The following is a 20,000-nucleotide window of genomic DNA, read 5'->3' as shown; positions in this document are numbered from 1 at the left end:
TCCTATATTCTTGCCTTTCTCCAGACCCCAGTTTCAGAAGCATTGAAACCTGAGTTTTTAACAATGGTGGAGAGGGAGGGATAAAAGAATGCTGTTAAAAGAGGGGAGGAAAGGAAAATGTCAATGTTCTTATCCTTCTCACTATTTAAATTTAACAGTTCAACAGATGCATTACCTCTCAGCTCATCAAGTGGTTTAGCAATTTCCGTGAGTTTTACTACATTCAGATGGAGAAGTATGCGCGTCAGGCCATCAACGATGGGGTCACAAGTACCGAAGAGCTGTCTATAACCAGAGACTGCGAGCTATACAGGGCTCTGAACATGCACTACAATAAAGCAAATGACTTTGAGGTAGGCACTGATCTTTATTTTTGTGCATATATCTATAATCTAGATGATTAGTTAAAAAAACCAAATATGTTTAATTTTTTATTGTCTTGGCGATCTGTCAAATCTGTACAGTTTCACATCTGTGAATGAAGCTAATGAATCTGTTTAGCTGTGTTAGCTGAATCCATAAGTCTAGCCAAGACTTGCCAAAAGATAAAACTTTCGCTATTCTGATAAGTTTCTCTGCTACAACTATTTGAAGTTTCCTTTAGGGAAACTTTAAAGAAAGAAGTCATCACTTCCTGCTTTGAAGGCTACATAACAGTCTGATCAAACTCGTGAAAGGTCACCCTCTGTGTCCCCTTCTTTGATTTATAGAAGTGACCTGCATTTGTTGTTGTTGTTGTTGTTGTTGTTTTTAAAATTATGGTGTAAAATGATTATTACAAGAAATTGGTATCCATTTATTGTTCTAATGGGTTTGTGGCTTTGATTAAGATTCTTGTTTACATGCCAACCTGGTGGCTCAGCAGCCTATTGTTATCATTAACATGCTGACCCTCTGCAATGCCACTGTAGCATGTTTCTCAGTGCTGATGGTGGCATTTTGCATTGTTCAGCTAGTCAGATGTAATGATGAGTTCAAGAAGAGTGCGGGAGGGGAGGATGTGGGAGTTCCATTGCCTGGTGATGAAGTATAATGGCAATGCATTGGTTTTTGCCTGTACCTTTTGCTTGGTACCACGTAACACAAGGGGCCATGTGCCATAGTCGAAGGGACTTTTGTTGGCAAAAGGAGTACAGTCATTGGTCCAAAATCTCTCTTGGGCATTTTCTATACCACCCACTGCCACAGTATCTAAGCGCCGCATCTATAAGTAACTTGAAGAGGTCTTTAACCAAAGGTTTTCTGAGGCCTTTCCCGATCCATTGTGTGTGCAGAGTTTTCAAGGCAAAAGTTTACATGGTAAAGAAGGATGAAGAAAGAGGAGAGAGGAGGGTGTTCCTTGAAAGATTTACCAGTGGTTACATATGAGAATCATATCCAGACTTATTATTTGTATCGAGGAAGCACCTAGAAGCCCTAATTAGGGAGCAAGGCCCCCTAGCTCACTGTCATACACATAAAAAAGGGGAGTCCCTGCCCCTAAGTGTTCATCTAAGTACATAACGAGATACAACAAAGATGGGAGAAACATAAGGGAACAGTGAGATGAAGTGTCACTAACTTTTTTAATGTTTATTTTCCAATGCTAGTTTAGTTTCTCCTACCTTTTATTGTCAACCATATTTTGGATTGCTGAACACATGAAGACTGAATCGGGTTGCATTGTTTTACAATAGTTTTGCTTATACTTAAGGCCTAAGGAGTTTATTAATGCTTTACAATGTTTTAGTCACAAAGTTAGTTTAAAGTAGTAGTTTTAATGGATATAGTTAACTTTTTTTTTGAGAAATATAGAGCTTTTTTAACCAAAGGGAAATTCTCAAATCCTGAGAATGCATGACTCACATGTAATACAGAGGTAAGTTTTTATATGCACATCCAATGATTGAACTCTCCTCTTCTAAAGATTAGATCTCTGAAAAGGGATCTAGTAATTAAGCAGGAGACAACTAAGAGCCTCTTCAAATGCTCCTTTCCCCAAGCATGTAGGAAAAGACTCTCTTCATCTATCCATTCTAATATGAATTTCCTAGAACCTCATTTCTTGATTTAGAGTTTGTCACACACTAAAGACCCAAAAATGAGCTGATCATTAAACTGCATGGTGCAATCTTCAATGTAGTCTTATAACCGTACCTGATAAGTGCCAAGTCACACCCCCACTAGCTAGAAAGCAAAAAGGACAAGTACTGTAATGCTGAAATTTGATCCAAAGGGATTTAGCAAGCTGAGCATTTGCCATATTTAACATAATCAAAGTTCCTTCCTCATATTTCAGTGATGCTTTCCTGATCTTCTGATATGATTAAAGTCTGATAGTATGCTCTTCTTAAATCACCTATACCGCATTTCCTAACCCTTGATCCTTTATGTGTGAGTTTCACTTGCCAACAGACACTTTAACACACCCAGACAGACAGGGGAAAAAGTGATAAAACCAGGTGAATTTGGTTCTTCATCCCAAACTGTGCCACAAATTTGCTCAGGGAACTCTGATACTGTGTTCCCTTCATAGTGCATTGGAAGTGTCTGCTTTTAGCAAAGTCAAATAAGATGCTTAACAAGCTACACGTCCTATCATTTTAGCTTTGCCATTGTAGCCTTGTGGCTCAGCGCCAGAGATAGATACAACACCTCCAGCAGGATACAATGACTGACTTTTTTTTTTTTTTTAATGTTGAATGGATTTGTTTCTGTATTTGTTTTGTCCTGTAAGGTCAATTGAAACAGAACATGCAGTAAGTATAGCTGTGCAGGGAAATTCAGACTGATAGAAAAATGGCAAATGTGATTTCTTCAGTAAAGGGTGATTTCTTCTTTGCCTGGGGCAGTTTTTTTTACAAATGAAAAACAGTTCATCCTTCTTCCCTAAACCATAATGTATATATTGCAGTGTAGGTGGAGCAGAAGGTCAGAAAGAGATGACAGCTTTCTGAGCCACTCCATATCTATGGTATTTCTAGGGAGCCCAGCACAATGATATCTGACTGCTGAATACAGTCACTAAGATTCATGTACAGTTCCCCATATAGATTCCATTCCACTTTTTTTAAAAAAGGAACTTCTCCTAACTCCCCTTCAAAATCCACACCTATAAGATCACCAGAGCTCATTGTTACAACCATAGTGGGACACTGGTAGGCAAGGAAGATTACCAAGCCATTGGTGTAAAAGTGGCAAAAAGTTGAAACACAACTTGGTTTAAAATAGGCAAAGAATGTTGGCCTTCAGATGACACCTGGATTTCAGCTCCTCCATGGCTCTCACTCCTCCTTCATTCCTGCTCACTTGTATAATTTTCCTTTTTTTTATATTTTTCTCATATATTAAAGGAATTATAGTCTCCCCAGGACTCTGCATTCTCACTTCCCTTCAGGAGGCTGAGACTGACCCATTCTCAGTTCTGAAATTTCAGGTTATGTCTACACTGAGAAGTAAGCTTGGGTTTAGTGGGACTCAAGTCAGTTGACCCATGTTAGGGAACCCTGTGCATCTGCATTGTATTTAACCCTATTTTATGACTTTTCTATCCCATGCTTGAAAGTATTGGCGACCATACTGAAGTACACAGACCTGAGTCAAAGTAACTATATCCCAGAGTTCCTAGCACCCTCTTCCCCCCAAAATGTAGCCGCTGTAGCCGTAGGACAGTCGTGCATTGTGGGAGAACTTTACTGCCCACCCTGCATTTTACCAGGAAGCAGCTTGCTTTGCAGACTGCTTGATCGGTTCAGTCTCCATTGCAAACCCTGGAAGCTCTCTGATAGGGTACTTGCAGATTGGTGATCAGAAGAGAATGGGTTAATGCGGACCTGAGCCAGTGCTGTTTGCAAAGGGGGGTTGCTTCTGCTTTCAGTAGAGTGGATTACAGATTTTGGGATAGAGAGGACTAGCAAAATTGTCCCATGGAATGGTGGGATGCTTCCGGCTGACTCCCAGGACCCAAGTCTACACTGCAAAGCAGTAGGGCTCAGCCTCTGGGTCCTGGCTTACCTCGAGCTCAGACCCTCCAGCCTTGCAGAGTCCTGGGACCCTGGGTCCAAACTCAGGGTTAGCGCAGTTGCAATGTAGATGCAAGGGGTGGGGTAGGTTTGAGCCTGGGATTAAGCACAGGTTTACACTGCAGTGGAGACATACCCGGAGAGTCCTCTCCCCTAACATTAGGTATTCTGGTTGTTGCCCTTCCACCTACATCTTACTTTTTCTAAGACATCCTGTGTGTAGCAAGCAAATAAACACCAAAGTGAGCTGTTGCAAACTGTTTCTCTGAGCTCTGTTTGCATGTTGTTTCACAGCAATTCACCTAGTCTTGCAGAGGTACATATGCAAGTTGATCATAATAGTGAAACTTCTGCTAAGTTGCATTATTTTTGTGAATAAACTATATGTAATACTTCTACAATGAAGGATGAAGTGACAAATTCCTTTTTTGCACAGCATTGGTTATGGTGTATTTATATGTAGGAGTCTGCAAAGTACAATGGTCTGTTTAGAAACTGAAAAAGCTGGTTAAGAGGTTCACTTTATGTGTAAAAATGGTATGAAGTCAGGGAAAACCTAATGAATACCCTGATGTTGCAAAGACACACTTGCTTAATTGCTGACACTGTACATTAATCCCATTGGGTATGTATACGCTGCAATAAAACCTCTGCGATTGGCCTGGGTCAGCTGACTCAGGCTTGCGGGGCCTGGGCTGCGGGGCTATAAAATTGCAGTGTAGACCCCTGAGCTCAAGGACCTTCCCTACTCATGGGGTCCCAGAGCCTGGGCTCCAGCCCAAGCCCGGACATGTACTCTGAGATTTTATAGCCCGACAGCCTGAGCCACGCGAGTCTGAGTCAGCTGACCTGGGCCAGTCGTGGGTGTTTTATTGCAGTACAGACATACACAGTGAAATCAATGGGAGTTTGTTTTTGTTTGTTTACAAAAAAAATAAGAAAACACATATCTAAGTGTAACGTTGACAGACCCCAGTGAGTGGGATCAAACCGGGGAGCTCTGGAGTTCATGCTTGAGCCTCTACCACATGAGTTAAAAGCCAACTGGCTGTTAACTAAGGCTGTAGAGCAGACTCATTTGATCTCTCTCTCTAAGTGGTCTTGGTGCTACTAGATGGGACAGAACACCACACCCAGAAGGTGTGTGGGTTACATAAGCATCAGAAGAACAATTCAGAGAAATGCCAGTGGCCCAAATTTTCCAAAGCGACTAGTGATTTTTGGGTGCCTCAGTTTTTGGGTGCTCAACTGGAGATACCTTAAAGGGCCCTGATTTTCCAAAAGTGCTGTCCTACCCATACTCGGAACATCAGGCCTATTTAAAGCATCTCCAAATGGGCACCCTAAATAAATAGCAATTTTTGAAACTCCTGGATACTAACATTCTCATTTTAGAAGTCTATATTCTTTCCTACTTGCATGAGCATGACTCTTCTTGACCTCAATTGATGTGCATCAAAGGGGCAATTAAACCTTTAATGTCTGATTCTCATTTACACTAAGGTAATTTTACAGTGTTTTTGCAATCTTGTAGGGGCTTTAAAGCAAGATTTATACCCCCTTTAAGGCTCCTGTACACAATTAGGGCAATGTAAAGTGGCCCTAGTATAAGTGGAAAGCAGGCGCTATTATTTGCAAACTTCTAGCTTGCCCCTTCATCTATTTGAGATGCTGCACAGAGGCAACCTGGACCTTTCTAAGGTGTTACCAGAAGCAAGTGACAACAGTCTTCTTTACATATTACTCTCCCCTGGCTTTCTATTCAACTTTAAACCTCCTTACTCAGCAGTTATAGCATACCAGGACCTTTCTCAAAAGAAAGAAAAAGGCAGAGGACTTATTCCTTATGATATGCAACAAGAGAATAGAAAACTTATTTTGCAGTTTGTGAATAACAAGTATTGTAGGAAAGGTTTATTATTGTCATAATTCCTTTCAAGGAAAATTGGAGCACACGTATTTAGAGAGATTCCCCCCACCCCTCACAAAAAGAGAAATTTCATTAGACATACTGGTCTCTTAATTGTTTTCATTGACGTCCCAGGGCTTTTTTGTTTAAAAAGAAGAAAACCTCTTGAGGAGACTCTTTTGTGAAAGAATTCTATTTCCCTTGCCACTTTCACAGGAGATGAAATTTATTTGTAAATTAAGTGACAAAATTCATGTGCCTATAGAATGTGCAAGCATTGTACGTACCATTTAGTTGCTACTCGTTAATCCGCTTCTTGTTGAGTTGAATTGCAAACTACAACTTGAAGGGAAACTTGAAGAGAGAAATCACCAAGCTTGGAGACGAAAACTCTATCTCACAACTACACTTCATTTTTATATTTATCTCCTTTAGGATCAAGATATTCATTGGTATAATGAGGCTGGCCCATTGATTTTTTTATCTGTTGTTTTTTTTTTAAACGTCATTACATTTTAGCTCCCTCTGCCTTTTTGTCATTGGGTTACATTTAAGCACAGCAAGATCAACTTTAAACCTCCTTACTCAACAGCTTTATTAGTTATAACATACCGTGACCTTTCTCGACATTCTTAAAGAAAAAGATACAGTGTAATGTCACTTTACTTTGCTTATTGTTCTTTGTTGAGATGAACAAAGCATTTTCTACAGTGGCTATAGCACATAATTATACAGCTTTCAATAGCGGTGTCTTGGCACATATCAAAGTTCAGAAGAGCCTTTAGAAAAAAAAAGATGTTTTGTGACAGCCTAGGGAGGGTCTCATCTTTCCTTCAGAAAATAGTTCAAGGCTCTTCTGTCAAGCTTCCCTACTTAGAGCTTTTTCTCCTCCTGCTTCATAAAGTTTAAAGGGGATTCAGTGGAGTTCTATGATCTATTTCCTTTGAAAGATTGTTCCTTTGCACAGAGAAGTCCTTTGACTTCAAGAGTTCACAGATTCATGTCTTTAGGTATCATATGTCTGACCTTATCAGTTACTCTATTTAATGTAGCAGAAAAAGTTTCAACTCTTTGTGTTTGTCTGTTTTGCCTCTGTGAAATGATTTGGTGAAAAGACCATCCTTTTTAACACACCACTGAGCGGCCGTTTCTGACTGTAACCTACCCTGTGGCTCTTCTAAAAAAAAAAAAAAAATTGTCCTTGTGTTTTGTGTATGGATGATTTCACAGTGAGAATAGAATTATACAAGGACAGCCACACATTAAAAAAAAAAAAAATCTTTTGCTCTTTTTTTCCTAAATGATCTATTGGCTATTTTGGTGGCTGCTACTCTGGTTCCCCAACAGGCACAACCATTTAACAAACACAGAGATAGCGGCTGGAGTGCTGGGCCAGCAGTAGGTTTTCCCTTGCTCCGACCTACCCCAAAGGCCTTCATAATTAATTGTCCTTCAGAGATGAGGAAAGTTCAGAGACAGCGTGTGTAGCGATGTCTATTGTCTGACATTCAGTTCTCCTTCCCTCAGCTCTTTTTCTTCATTCCACAAAGGGTTATCAATAGGAGCAGAGAGCAAGCTCTCTTCTAACAGCTGCTGGTGATGGTTGTATCTTTCTGTGGAACATATTGTATTCAGCCATCTACGGATTAAATGGCTGAAAAAGTTCTAACAATCTTTTCAAACTAGCATGTTTATTTCATCTAGATTACACAGCTATTTAGCTAATTAAAAACTTTTTCAGACCCTCTTATTTTTTCTTTGAATGGAAGATTAAAAAATTATCATCAAATAATTCCGGGGAAATTTTGGTCAATACCTGAAAAATTTTCTCTCCATATCAGCTTTGATCAATTTCCTCCTCCCCTGCCCAAAACAAGCATTGATTTTTGAGAGGGGAGAAGGATGCTTAATGGAATATCCATAAAAGAAAACATTGGTGTAAGTGCCAACAGAAACAAACACTTGTCCATTTAAAAAAACAAAAAACCTATTACAATGCCAATAACTTCAAAGTGCAAAGAAGCTAGAGTTTTCTTAACAGATTATTAATATTGTTGCCCCTTCTGTGATTAAATTAGAATCCTCTGTGGCATAATTATTAAACTTCATATACAACAGAACAAAATTACATACATGCCTCTTTGTTTTCCCTAATGATATGCTAAACAAAGATATGGTGCAGTTAGCAGATATGCGAGAAGTACGGTCAAATTAAAGCTGTTTATTAACAATCGTTACGTTACTGTTCCAGTTAATAGGGTGAAGCCAAAAAAGACAAATACAATCATTCTTCTGCTGAACAGTTTAACTAGCAAATTAGGGAGGTTTTTAATTTACAAAAATAGTAGCAATGCTCTTCATAGACATAACTATATGAGTTAAAGAAGAATAACCTCATCAAAATATTTTCTGGGCTCCATGGCACTTTTTTCATGTTAAGGAGACCTACAGAGCAACCAAAATCAATTATTATACTGATTAAGTTGTGCAATGCAGTTTGCAACAGGTTTTCTGTATTTAAGAAGAAACTGCATATGAGGTACACACAGCTAATACAGTAATGCAAAAACGGTCATAAAAAATTAAAGTTATTCTTATGAATCTTTCATTAGAAGCGATGAAAAGGGACACTGGTGAAGCCAGTTCTTTGTTCTGAGCTACTCTGATAGGGGCTGATCCTGCAAACAGTCCTGCACTTTAGGAGCTTTACGCATATGAGAAGACCCTTAGCTTTTTGAGTAAAGCTACTCTTGTTGATAATTGTTTGCCAGATTGGGTCCTTAGATTGCTTCCCAGTGTTGTTTCACTTTCTCAAACAGATGTTTAAAAATCGACAAAAGTAACAAAAAAATTTGACAAAAAAACCACCCACACAACCAGACATCTGTACCAAGGCAAGCACCTTATGCAGAAAGAGCTGTTAGGTGTTTTAAGGCTACTTGAAGCTTTTCAGATTACTCCCCACTGCAATAACATGTTAAGTACTGAATTGCCCTTAGAACTATTTTATTCCTGATCAATCAAATAATAATCTTGTGTTTTAATGTGCAAAATATTGTGCTTTTGCTTTTCTAGCTTCGTTCATGGAGGGTGATGAACCAAAATATATACCTCTCCTTGTTTGAGTTTGTAACATTATTTTGGGGGAAAGCCAGAGATAGTTCCAGCTCTGTTTTTTACAATTATTTACTGATACCCCCTTCTTTTTGTCCTTTCCTTCTCTTCCTCCCCCCTCCCAAAATTGGCAAACTCTTCAGACTCCTACTGCCATTTCATTTTGCATTCAACAAGGGGTATGGGGAATTGAAACGTCAACTGGAGACTGAGAAAAGCTCCAATTTATAGTGCTTTAGCCTTGCACAATTCAAGATTTCTTTTGGTAGCTGCACACATTATACCCCACATCACTCAACTCTCTTGGGGTGGTGGCAGTAGTGAGGAACGGCTATTTCTTCCTCTGTGTGTACTACAGGCCTCTAAAGACTCTTATTTATTCTCTCCCATGTCACCTTGTGTACAGTCTGGTCTGTGACACTGATGGTGATTATGTCATTATTTTGCTCTGGGGGCTTTGGCACATCTGCAGAGCTGATGCACATCTTCTTTGTTACGCTGGCATACGTCCCATATCACAAATGCTTCATTAGCCTTACTGCCTGCCTCCTTGCCAGACAAGAATGCCCAAAACCAGGCTTCTTTTTTGCTCTGTTCTTTTGTGTCTATGATGAGCCTTTATTTATCTTCCTAGTTCTTCCCTGTTTTCCATTTTCCTAGGTGAAACTAAAGTCTATATATCCTCATTTCTCCCAGATCATCCTAGTTTGTAATCCCTTTCAGCCCAAACTGATCCCTCACAACCTTTATGACTTTTCATTCATCCCTGCAAATAAGTAGACTAGAAACATTTCAAACTCGCAGTTACGGGGAGGAACCAATTAATTGTGTGTTAGGTCTAGATGTACGTTCCTACTATTGGTATCAGGTAATAGTTATGTCACACGATTTTTCTCCAGTCTTTTTTACATTACATGTTAACTATGTTTCATTCAAAACTTTTTGGAAAGTAGTGTTGAATTGTGAACAGGGAACGATTCTTGCAATCACTGTCTAACTGATGGAGGATTCCTAAATGCAAAGTGTGTTCTTACCACAGCTTCATATTAAAGAATTTGGCATGTTCTATACTTCATGATTATAAAAACCAAGGCAACCATTTTCTCCTCGAAACTTTATCGGAGCTGTTCTACACAAATCACATAACAGAGTGGATAGTGCTGCTTTTAAGCAGGTGGATTAGCTACTCTGTTATAACCATCCATTTTCCTGGGTTTAACTCACTCACATCATATTTAAACTTGGGGTGAGATCTTCAGCTGGTGTAAATTAGCTCCAAAAGTCAATGGAGCTACATTGATCCATGCCAGCTGAGAATCTGGCCTTATGTAATATTAGTGTCAACTCAGATGAAGTTTTCAGTTTTTAAATAAATATTAATTTATAGAACTCTTTTTTACAGTTTTAGAAGACTAAAAATTAAATATAGACCTAGCTTTGGAGGCTCTCGCTCTTTATCTGTAATGTATGTTAACACTCCCCTGCATACACACAGCGAGAGACTCACACAGCTAATACATTTTCACTGAGTTGCACGCAGCTATACCTAGGGCCCTACCAAATTCACAGCCATGAAAAATGCGTCACAGACCGTGAAATCTGGTCTCCCCCATGAAATCTGGTCTCTTGTGTGCTTTTCCCATATACTATACAGATTTAACAGGGGAGACCAGTGTTTCTCAAGTTGGGGGTCCTGACCCAAAAGGGAGTTGCGGGGGGGTTGCAAGGTTATTTTAGAGAGTCACGGTATTGCCACCCTTACTTCCGCACTGCCTTCAGAGCTGGGTGGCTATTGGCCAGGTGCCCAGCTCTGAAGGCAGCGCCTCACCACGAGCAGCACAGAAGTAAGGGTGGCAATACCCTACCATGCCATCCTGTGCTGCCTTCAGAGCTGGGCAGCCGGAGAGTGGCGGCTGGTGGCCAGGTGCCCAGCTCTGAAGGCAGTCCCCCACCAGCAGCAGTGCAGAAGGAAGGGTGGCAATACCAGACCAGGCCATCCTTCCTTCTGCGCTGCTGCTGGCAGTGGCTCTGCCTTCAGAGCTGGGCTCCCGGCCAGCAGCCGCCACTCTCCAGCTGCCCAGCTCTGAAGGCAGCAGTGCAGAAGTCATGGTAGCCGTACTGCAACCCCCCCCTACAATAACCTTGCGAACCCTGCCCCCCCAGCTCCTTTTTTGGGACAGGATCCCTACAATTACAACACCATGAAATTTCAGATTTAAATAGCTGAAATCATGAAATTTACAATCTTTAAAATCCTATGGCGGTGAAATTGACCAAAATCCATGAATTTGGTAGGGCCCTTGTTATAACTGTATGACTCCCTTTGACTTTAATGCATGCTCCTCCCCTGTAGGTCTTTGAACTTTTATCCCTAAGTGTGTCAAGTATTTAATGGCATCATCACTAGTTTGTGAAATGGCACTGTGGTGCATTTGGGAAATAGCAAAACTAATCATTCAGCGCGGCTAATTTCTATAACTTTTGAAAACCACGAGCGCGACTCTGCATCATCATAAACGACGTCAACACCTCCCTCTGACACATCTGCCCTCTGTGCCCCCTGCCCTGTTACAAAGCACATGCCAGGCATGATTGAGATGGTAAAGCAACAGCGTTGCAAGTTTATTGTGACTCCATTCTTATGTCATCATAGTATGAGATCATCATAGCACCATTATTTCAAGCAATATCCTGTATGGACACGATTCCCTCTAGTTATAGGTCCATGGGTCCCCGCCCATTATGAGGCCATGAGGAGGTGATTGCTGGGCAAAACCATTATCAATGATGTCCATGAAAGGCCCGTACCATGTACCAGTACAAGAAATAATAGAGCCTATAAAAATGAAGCCATAGTACGTTGATATAATATTAAAGCGGCAACATTTCCCTACAAGATTAAGAAAAACAACACTAAGGCTATCACCGCAGCTGGAGAATCAGGTATCTAGGTGCTTACGTGGGCCCCATCACTATAGTACCTGAGCACCTGCCAAGTATTTAATAAGAGGAAGAACAATCTCTCTCTCTTCCTTGCCAGCTTGTACGAGGACTAGCTCAATTAGCATGTGTGTGTGAGAGAGAGAAAGGCACTATTGGAAGAGCTTACTGAGAGAAAGCGAAGTTAAACAGATAAGTTTTCCATTTCGTTCTGAACAGTGTGAGGTACACGGTCATTCTTAGCTTCTGGGGGGTCCGTTCCCTTGGTGAGGACCAGCTTATTATAAAAGTTCCACCTCCTGAACTCATGAGCCTCCCCATAGGGGTGGATATTTAAAAGGTCCCAATGTAAACAGAGCTGTCATGATGGTCTCTCAGGTAGCTAAAGCCAGACCAGTGGAGGAGTTTGACCTTGAACTCAATTCTGTATTTAATAGGGAACCAGTGTACAGAGCAGAGGACCAGGGCAGTATGCGTTGCCAAGCAGACAGACTGCTGCATTGATCAGGACTTGCAGGAGAATGATGACTTAGACATGTGAATGGATTTAAAGCAGCAGGTCACAACTTTATTAACTTTAATATTAAATGAGAGGCTTTTAACTAGCAGGCATCAGTTGGGCCTTGGTGGGGAGGCATTGAGTGGCCTCAGGCCATGGAACCAAGCAATATGGGCTGCTTGTCTTAGCCAAACCCCTGCTATTCAGTTCCCTTTTCAGCCCAATGCAGAATCCCATCGCCTTCCTCCTGCAAGGAGCAATGAGGGGACAGATGAGGGGAAGCTCAGTCTGTGAAGACTTCAGACCTCCTCTCGCCTCACAGATTCACCAATCCCTGGGCCATGTGCTTGCGTTTACCTGAGGAGCTGTCTCCTTAAAGCTTCTTATCTGCATTGGGCACCAGCCACAAGTTGCAATAACATTTATTACTCCCAGCCTCTTTTATTTATTTATTTTGAAGTGTCGCCTCCCTTGTCTTTATCCCCCTACCAGCTCTCCAGGGTGCTGTGAGGAAGGTGGAAAAAGCCACCAATACCCTGCCAGTCTTGCCCAGCAAGAAAATATTCCTTTCTGACCCCAAATATCTTAGACCTACAGCAAGCCCTGGAAACCCAGCTTGGACAACTGCACCATCTACAGGGCAGAGTGGCTGGGGCAGCTTTCCGCAGCAAGCCTGGCTGCTGGGTGCCCAGGAATGCTTGAACACATGGGTTCACTGGAGCCAATCAGCTTCCTCCCCTTCTCCCCCCTTCATCCCCCGTTCCCAACTGTTCAATGGTGTCATGGGGAGGTGAAGCTCTGCTTCACTCCCCCTACCCAGGCATGGCCCCCACCCGTATTCTGAGCAAGGACACAGGCACATTTTCCTTCCACTCCAGACATTCCCCTGCCCAGCTGATTACAGACCACCTGCCCCCAAACCCCACATACTAAGACAAAAAAGGGCCATTTCAGGGCCTGGGATTTAATTCCTAGATAGACCAAAGGAAAAACAGATTACAAATATTTTCTCATTTTTCTGGGCAGAACTGCCAGGAGTGCCTATATTAGGGTTTTATGCCATGTAATATGTACTCTGTAAATGGAGGGATATAAACATTTGATGTGTTACTGCAGTGTTAAAGATCCATCCACTAAGCCAAATACTGGCCAGCGTAGTGACAGTAGGGTACCCACACTACAAAGAGGTGTACCTATTACACATGCTGCAAAAGCACTTTCAACTGTGCACTCTGATTTTATCCACCAGCTCCCGCAGCAGAATTCCCCTGTGCATGGTAATAGATCTGTGCAGGGGCCTGTTATTGGCGAAAGAGGCACATGTTCTTCTGCATCCAGGCCCTGTCACCTGCCCTCTCTGTCCCAGTACAAAACACTCCTGTGTTGCTACTGTCCCAGAAAACCTGTGAGCGGCCTATTTGCAGCTACTGCAAGGGAGCCTGAATTGAGTGTTCAGCCTCAACCTCATATTCACTCTTCTGGGCACAGGTGTCCAGTACCTGTCAGAAGTTGGCAGCATGGTATATAACATTGCCCGGCATTGTAGGCGATCCCGCTGAAAGCAGATCATGTTTAGTCACAATGGGGCTGAGCTAAAGGGGCAGTAAGTCAGAACAGTCGTGGATTTATTGGTTTTATTTCTCATTCAAGGGGAGGTTAACGCAGCTTTGTGCGTGTAAAGTAACCATGCATATACTTTTTCCTTTTACTCCCCAACATATATTAGGCCCCAAAACATCTTAAACTATAGGAATTCATTAGTGATTTTTCCTTACTATTACAGTGCTATTAATGATGCAGTAGGTAAAGAGCTATCCATTGTAAATCCCTATACTCGCATACTTCTAACTCATCAGGAAAACCAATGAAAAATTCTCCAGAATGCAACTTGATAGCCTGGAAGTAAAATGTTTTAGAGATGTTGGTCTGGAGGAGCAGGGAGAGGGAAGGAATTTGCATATTTTAAGAGGTGAGAGATCAAAATCATTGTAATTTAAGATCCTCTTTTGTCTGTTTGAAACTTCAGTATTTTTTTATGTTTAAAATGTTTGCACCACACCATGGCATGACTGCATTTCAGTGGGGGTGGGTAAAGTATTCCTCTGTCTCATGAGTTCTCAACTGGGGGAGAAGATTCCCGGGGTGGGGGTCGGAAATAGATGTCAGGGGGTCAGGACTACCCTGCCTTTCCCATATTGCTAAATGGGAATCGGGTCCCAAATAGGTCCGTTCTAGATGGAAGGGATGTTGCATTATAGAATAGCTGCTCTATCCATCCATCCATGGCCCGTGAAATGTACATATCAGTTTCGTATCTGTGTGCTATGTATTGTATCCCTATGTGGAGTCTGTAAAGTACTTTGGACTCCTATGTGAAAAAGCTTCATTTAAATGTAAATGATTAAATCTAGTGTATTCCACAGTATCCATTTTCACTGCACCACCACTTTTGCTTCTCTGATGTTATCAGACATCTCAGCACTCCCTCTGTCCCTTCCCTTCCTTGTGAGAGCAAGGCTTTCTTTCCCCTGCTATAAGCTGTGGTGGAGGCATCAGGATTACTAATAGCATCGTGGTCCAGGTTTAATGCCTCAACACCTTTGCATGGGAGTGGGGGAGGGGTTTGAGCCTCACTTCAGCCAGGCATTTTAAAATGATTGTAGGGCTGTGCGTTAAAGGGTTTGTTCAGGTTTGTGTTTTATTGATAGTTTGTTAGGAAGGAATACAAATGCAGCAGTAAGCAACAAAATTTAAAAAAAAAAACCCTGCGTCTCCATAATTTTTCTTTTTCAAACCCTTACAAACTTGGAGCAAGAACTCTTTGCTTCTCTGTAATAGCAGCTGGGGCACTAATCACTAGCGTCAGCATTCCAGCATTAATTCTGCCCCTTCAACACCACTACACCACAGGAGCCCCTGTGATGCTGGCATGAGGGTCACGGTGCTGGGGAGGGTGACCACATTGAAATCACTGCGATATTTGTCCCAAATGAGTCTCCCAGCTGGAGAGGAACACAGTGCCCACAAATGTGGAGTGTTTCTAGATCGCTGTGGCTGTTTCCCACCACTAGCTAGGTGCGCTCAGTGCTAGAAGGAAGCACACACTGGGATTCTAGTCCAGGGATTCTCAAACTTCATTGCATCGTGACCCCCTTCTGACAACAAACATTACTACACGACCCTGGGGGGGACGGGGACTGAAGCCTGAGCCCACCCACGCCCTGCTGCCCAAGGTGGAGGGACCAAAGCCCAAGCCCCACTGCCCCTGGTCACAGGAGGGAAGCCTAAGGGCTTCAGCCCCAGCCAGGGGGCCTGTAACCTGAGCTCTGCCTCCCAAGGCTGAAACCCAAGGGTTTCAGCTTCAGCCCCAGGCAATGCGGCCCTGGGCCCCAGCAAGTCTAAGCCAGCCTTGGCAACCCCATTAAAACAGGGTCACCACCCACTTTGGGGTCCCGACCCACAGTTTGAGAACCCCTGTTCTAGTCCCTTTTCACATCTCGATAAGCGAATGAATTATTACCATTGCTGATCTACAGAAACACTTACACTGAAAGTCCTGCAGGCGCAAATTTGAGTGAGACTCAAAGACTGAAGGCAATGCTAGTGTGGATTCCAGACTGCCATGAGGTACCCCGTGCCGCCTCCAGTGAAGAAGTGACTGAGATTAGTGCCGAGCTCCACCCTTATCTGAGAAAAGGAGACGACTTGGGGAAATGATGTGCCCAATAATTTAAGTATTATTCATTTGTATTTTTAAAATAAAAATGCCCTTTCCAAATATCTCCCGCTCCTCATAAATGATAATGGAATCAACATTAGCCTTTCCATGGCCTGAGCCAACCTGTTTTTTTCCTAAGAGGGGTCCAGAATGTTCAGCCAATTGAGTGATCTAATTAGCTGAAAATTGTTAATTTCCTTTACCTTATAAAGCACCTAACGCAGAAACTGTTAAATAATGTTAAGTGTCAGACTTAAACTGAGAACACTGGGCCATATGCTGCCCCAGCTTGCACGCCAAAAAGTGTAGCAACTTACTCCAAAACCTGCCTCCAAATTCTCTGTGTAAGCCAATGCCTCCTGCTTGGTATGCTGCCACACCAACTCACAGCACAAAGATGGGCCCACGCAGCCGTTCTACTTCCTCCAGAAAAGAGGGTGGTGGTTTGAAAAATGTAGGAGGAGTCGGGGCAAAGGCAATGCACTCCACCAGCTACTCTGGAAAAACAAGAAAACCGATAGCAAAGGAGCACTGCTTTGAGCAGCATTCACCTGGTAGTGACAGAAATCTACACTTTACAGCTACAAACTGTACGAGGCCAGTTCTTGTTCCCTGCACTGCAGAGGGCATGCTCTGTGGATAGATCTGCCCCAGTCCATTCAGAAAGGTAGGGTCTGCCTCCATGGTACCATGCAGCTTGTCCTATTAGGGGTCCCTCTGCAGCCCCAGGGAACCACAAATAGGGAGGGGCTGGTGAAGGTAGCTACAATCTCCCCTCCATCCTGCCTAAAAATTCACGCAACCTAAGGCAGCATTAACTTTTGGTTGACCCCCATCTTTGCAGTGGCTCAGGGGTATTCCAGATAGAGCTGCAGGCGAGTGGATTGGAAAGGAGTAGGGAGTCCGAAACTCAGCATGGAGGAGACAGCGGAAACACAGGATTTGGCTGCCAAACCTGCCGCCTGGCACTGTTGTTGGGGGCAGTGGAATGGAGGAAATGTGGCCAAATGCTGCAGCAAGGGGAGTCTCATCGTTTTCACTCAGCACCTTCTTCCTCAGGAGCTTGAGGAGTCTGGTTATTTTGTATTTGTATTGTGGGGCCCATTGTGCTAGGTGCTATACACACACCTATAAGAAAGACAAAACAATCAGTCATACAACCCATTCCAGTCCCAAAGAGCAGAGAGTGTGAGAATGCAATGAGAGAGAATAGGTGGGCAAATCAGACAAGTGTGGGCATATAGTACAAGCAACGCAAGCCTCTTTGTTTGCTATAACAAGCAGCGGCGGCGGCAGCCCAGTAAGATTCGGTCCAAGAATCTCACTGGATGCATAAGCACACAGGGGTGCCATCTGCAAAGGGTGGGACGTGCGGGCTTTATCTCTGACTGCAAGGGGCTCGGAAGAATTGGTTGGCCATTTCCACACTCGGTGGCAGATTCAGCCACGTGAGTAGCAGCCATGTCGTACGTGATGGGTGGGGAGTCACACTTAAAAAGCTGTTTCCTTTGGAACTGTGCACACCCAGAGTACTCCCTCGACGGCAGACTCTTAATCCTGGAGAGGGTCTAATAGATACCGTTTACACCTTCTCTTTGGGTTAAGAAGCTCCCTGTGGAGCCCCTCACTGCTACCACTGTATAGATCATCCAACTCGAGACGTTAGCCAGCTTCCCGCTCACCCCCTCTAACCTGTTTACCTCCCATTAGCGTGGCCTTGGGGGGGTGCAGCTCTGCAACGTGAGCAGCTTTCACCAGCTGAAGACCTCTGATCCCAAGTCCACTAGAGATTTTGGCTTTTCTATTTGGCAAAACGACTTGTTGCTCACCAGGTCGGCATGAATAAAGATATTTTTTAAATCCGTAAAGTCCTGCTACTGAAAAAAAAACAACCCACTGCTGTCTTTCTGGATAATTTAACCTCTCCCTGGCAGGCTGACATCTTGAGTGGTCTGTGCTGCACTTATTTATTTCTGCTCATAATTAGACTTTAAAGAAACAACCCCCCACACACACACCAAGAATTCTACTTTATATAAAATTTGAAAGCAAAATCAATCCTGACCCAATCTTATCATTTTTAAAGTATGTTTATCCAGCTTTGTAGTAGGAACAAGCAGGCTGTTGAAGGCCACATAGTTTTCAAACCTTGGTTGCAACACGTTACCCCATTTTGAAACCGTCTTTATCTACCCGAGAAAACTAAAATCTGTTTGACAGAGTAGCACTCCAGCCAGTTTATCTTGCAATATGCCTTTAGCTCACAGAGCCTATTGATTTCCTTAAATTAATGTTTACAGAATGCTACTGAATTTCACTCAACAGGACATTGTTCTTTTGAAGCTTTGTAAAATATGATACAGAGTGTTATTGCCATTTGTTCCATTGCTAAGACTGATGAAACATTTATTTTTTTAAGTGTGGCCTTGAACTATAGCTGTTTCCTACAAGTGTGTTTACTCTTGGAACATTAGTAATATGACACACTTCCAGACACTGGCACAATACTTTGGTCAGACCACAGGCAAAATCTTTAGGTACAGTATGGCTAATCTAATCATAAAAATGGACCTGAAGTCTAACACAGACTAGACGTAGACAGTACGAGAAAAGGTTTCAAGCATAGCCCAGCTGTCCCTGTCTGAAGAATCTTCAGATTCGTTCGGTGCAGCCTAGCAGTTGTCTGAAGCTGTTACAATATTAGAATGTTGTATTGGGCTTGGTACTTCTAAACACAGGAACAGGTTTTTAAAGTCTCTGATCTTTTTTTTTCTAATTTTCAGATAAAAAGTTTTAAAGACTCCCGCAGCACAGGTCAAAGGCTTCATGCCTTAAACTCTGAAGAGGATTTAAAAATCTGATCTAAGAAGCACATAAGTAATTCTAATGTTAGTTCAGTTTTTGGCAGTTTAATAAACAATGATTCCTATTAACTGTCATTGAAAATTTAATATAAACTAAGCCATTAATCTCCTGTTGATTTTACTAATATTTTTCTGAAACCTAACTAGAATCCTTTGTTTGTTCAACAAATCTACATTGGGCGAGCACATATGCATGTGCATAACAGGGCCTGATTCTGCCACCTTCACGCAGGAGGAGTAGTACCTTATCTTCCTGAGACGAATGGGACTATTCAAGGAATAAGATATTACTCGACCTGAATAAGGGTGGCAGAACATGGCCCAAGATGTCTTACTGTGTTTCTCCTCCTTCATGCACAGATCAGTTAAAGGCAGAGCCTCCTCAGCTAGCGTAAATTGCCACAGCTCCATTGAAGCCAGCTGAGGATCTGCCCCTTGGTCTTCATGGTAGCTATGTACACATACTGGGTGAGGGTGGTGAGGATGGACTTCTTACTCATTACATGCAATATCCATATCCATGTATCAGCTGGTAAGAAAGACAAGTATCAAGACATTTTGTTGCCTGTGTCATAAGCTGTACTGCTCCTTGCTTAGTAATGTTTGGAAGCAGGTTCTTTCTCACCTAGAGGTTCAGTGTTTCTGAGAAACAAGCCATGGTACTCCTAGAAGGGGAAAGTGGTATCATCTAATATCTCACTCCTTGGGTTTTTTTTAATTGAATAATCTCGCTGCGGATATTCTGAAGCATCTGAGTTTATCCATTTAAGTCCACTCTGCCTACAGTAAAAGTCCCCAGCTTGTGCCATGGCTGTCAGGAGATATGTGTCTCCTTGATCAATATTTACTTAACAAACATCAGGGATAGGAGAGTTTGTTTAGAGGAATCATGTGCGTACAAGGGTGAATGAATGCTCGGTAAAGTATTTCAACTGTTTGCCTCCTTTCCTAGGGT

General features: G+C 42.5%; 1 protein-coding gene across 1 annotated transcript in view; it reads left to right on the top strand.

The window, feature by feature from the left end:
• PROX1 (prospero homeobox 1) overlaps positions 1-20,000 on the top strand; it is a 40,004-nt gene that overhangs the window by 14,482 nt on the left and 5,522 nt on the right. Inside the window, exon 3 of the mRNA XM_077811952.1 lies at positions 159-353. Coding sequence (XP_077668078.1) covers positions 159-353 — 195 coding nt within the window. The remainder of the gene's footprint in view (positions 1-158; positions 354-20,000) is intronic.

Source organism: Eretmochelys imbricata, chromosome 3, assembly GCF_965152235.1.
Source record: "Eretmochelys imbricata isolate rEreImb1 chromosome 3, rEreImb1.hap1, whole genome shotgun sequence".
NCBI lineage: Eukaryota > Metazoa > Chordata > Testudines > Cheloniidae > Eretmochelys > Eretmochelys imbricata.
The sequence above is the reverse complement of the archived record's forward strand: the minus strand, read 5'-3'. Positions and strand labels throughout refer to the sequence as shown.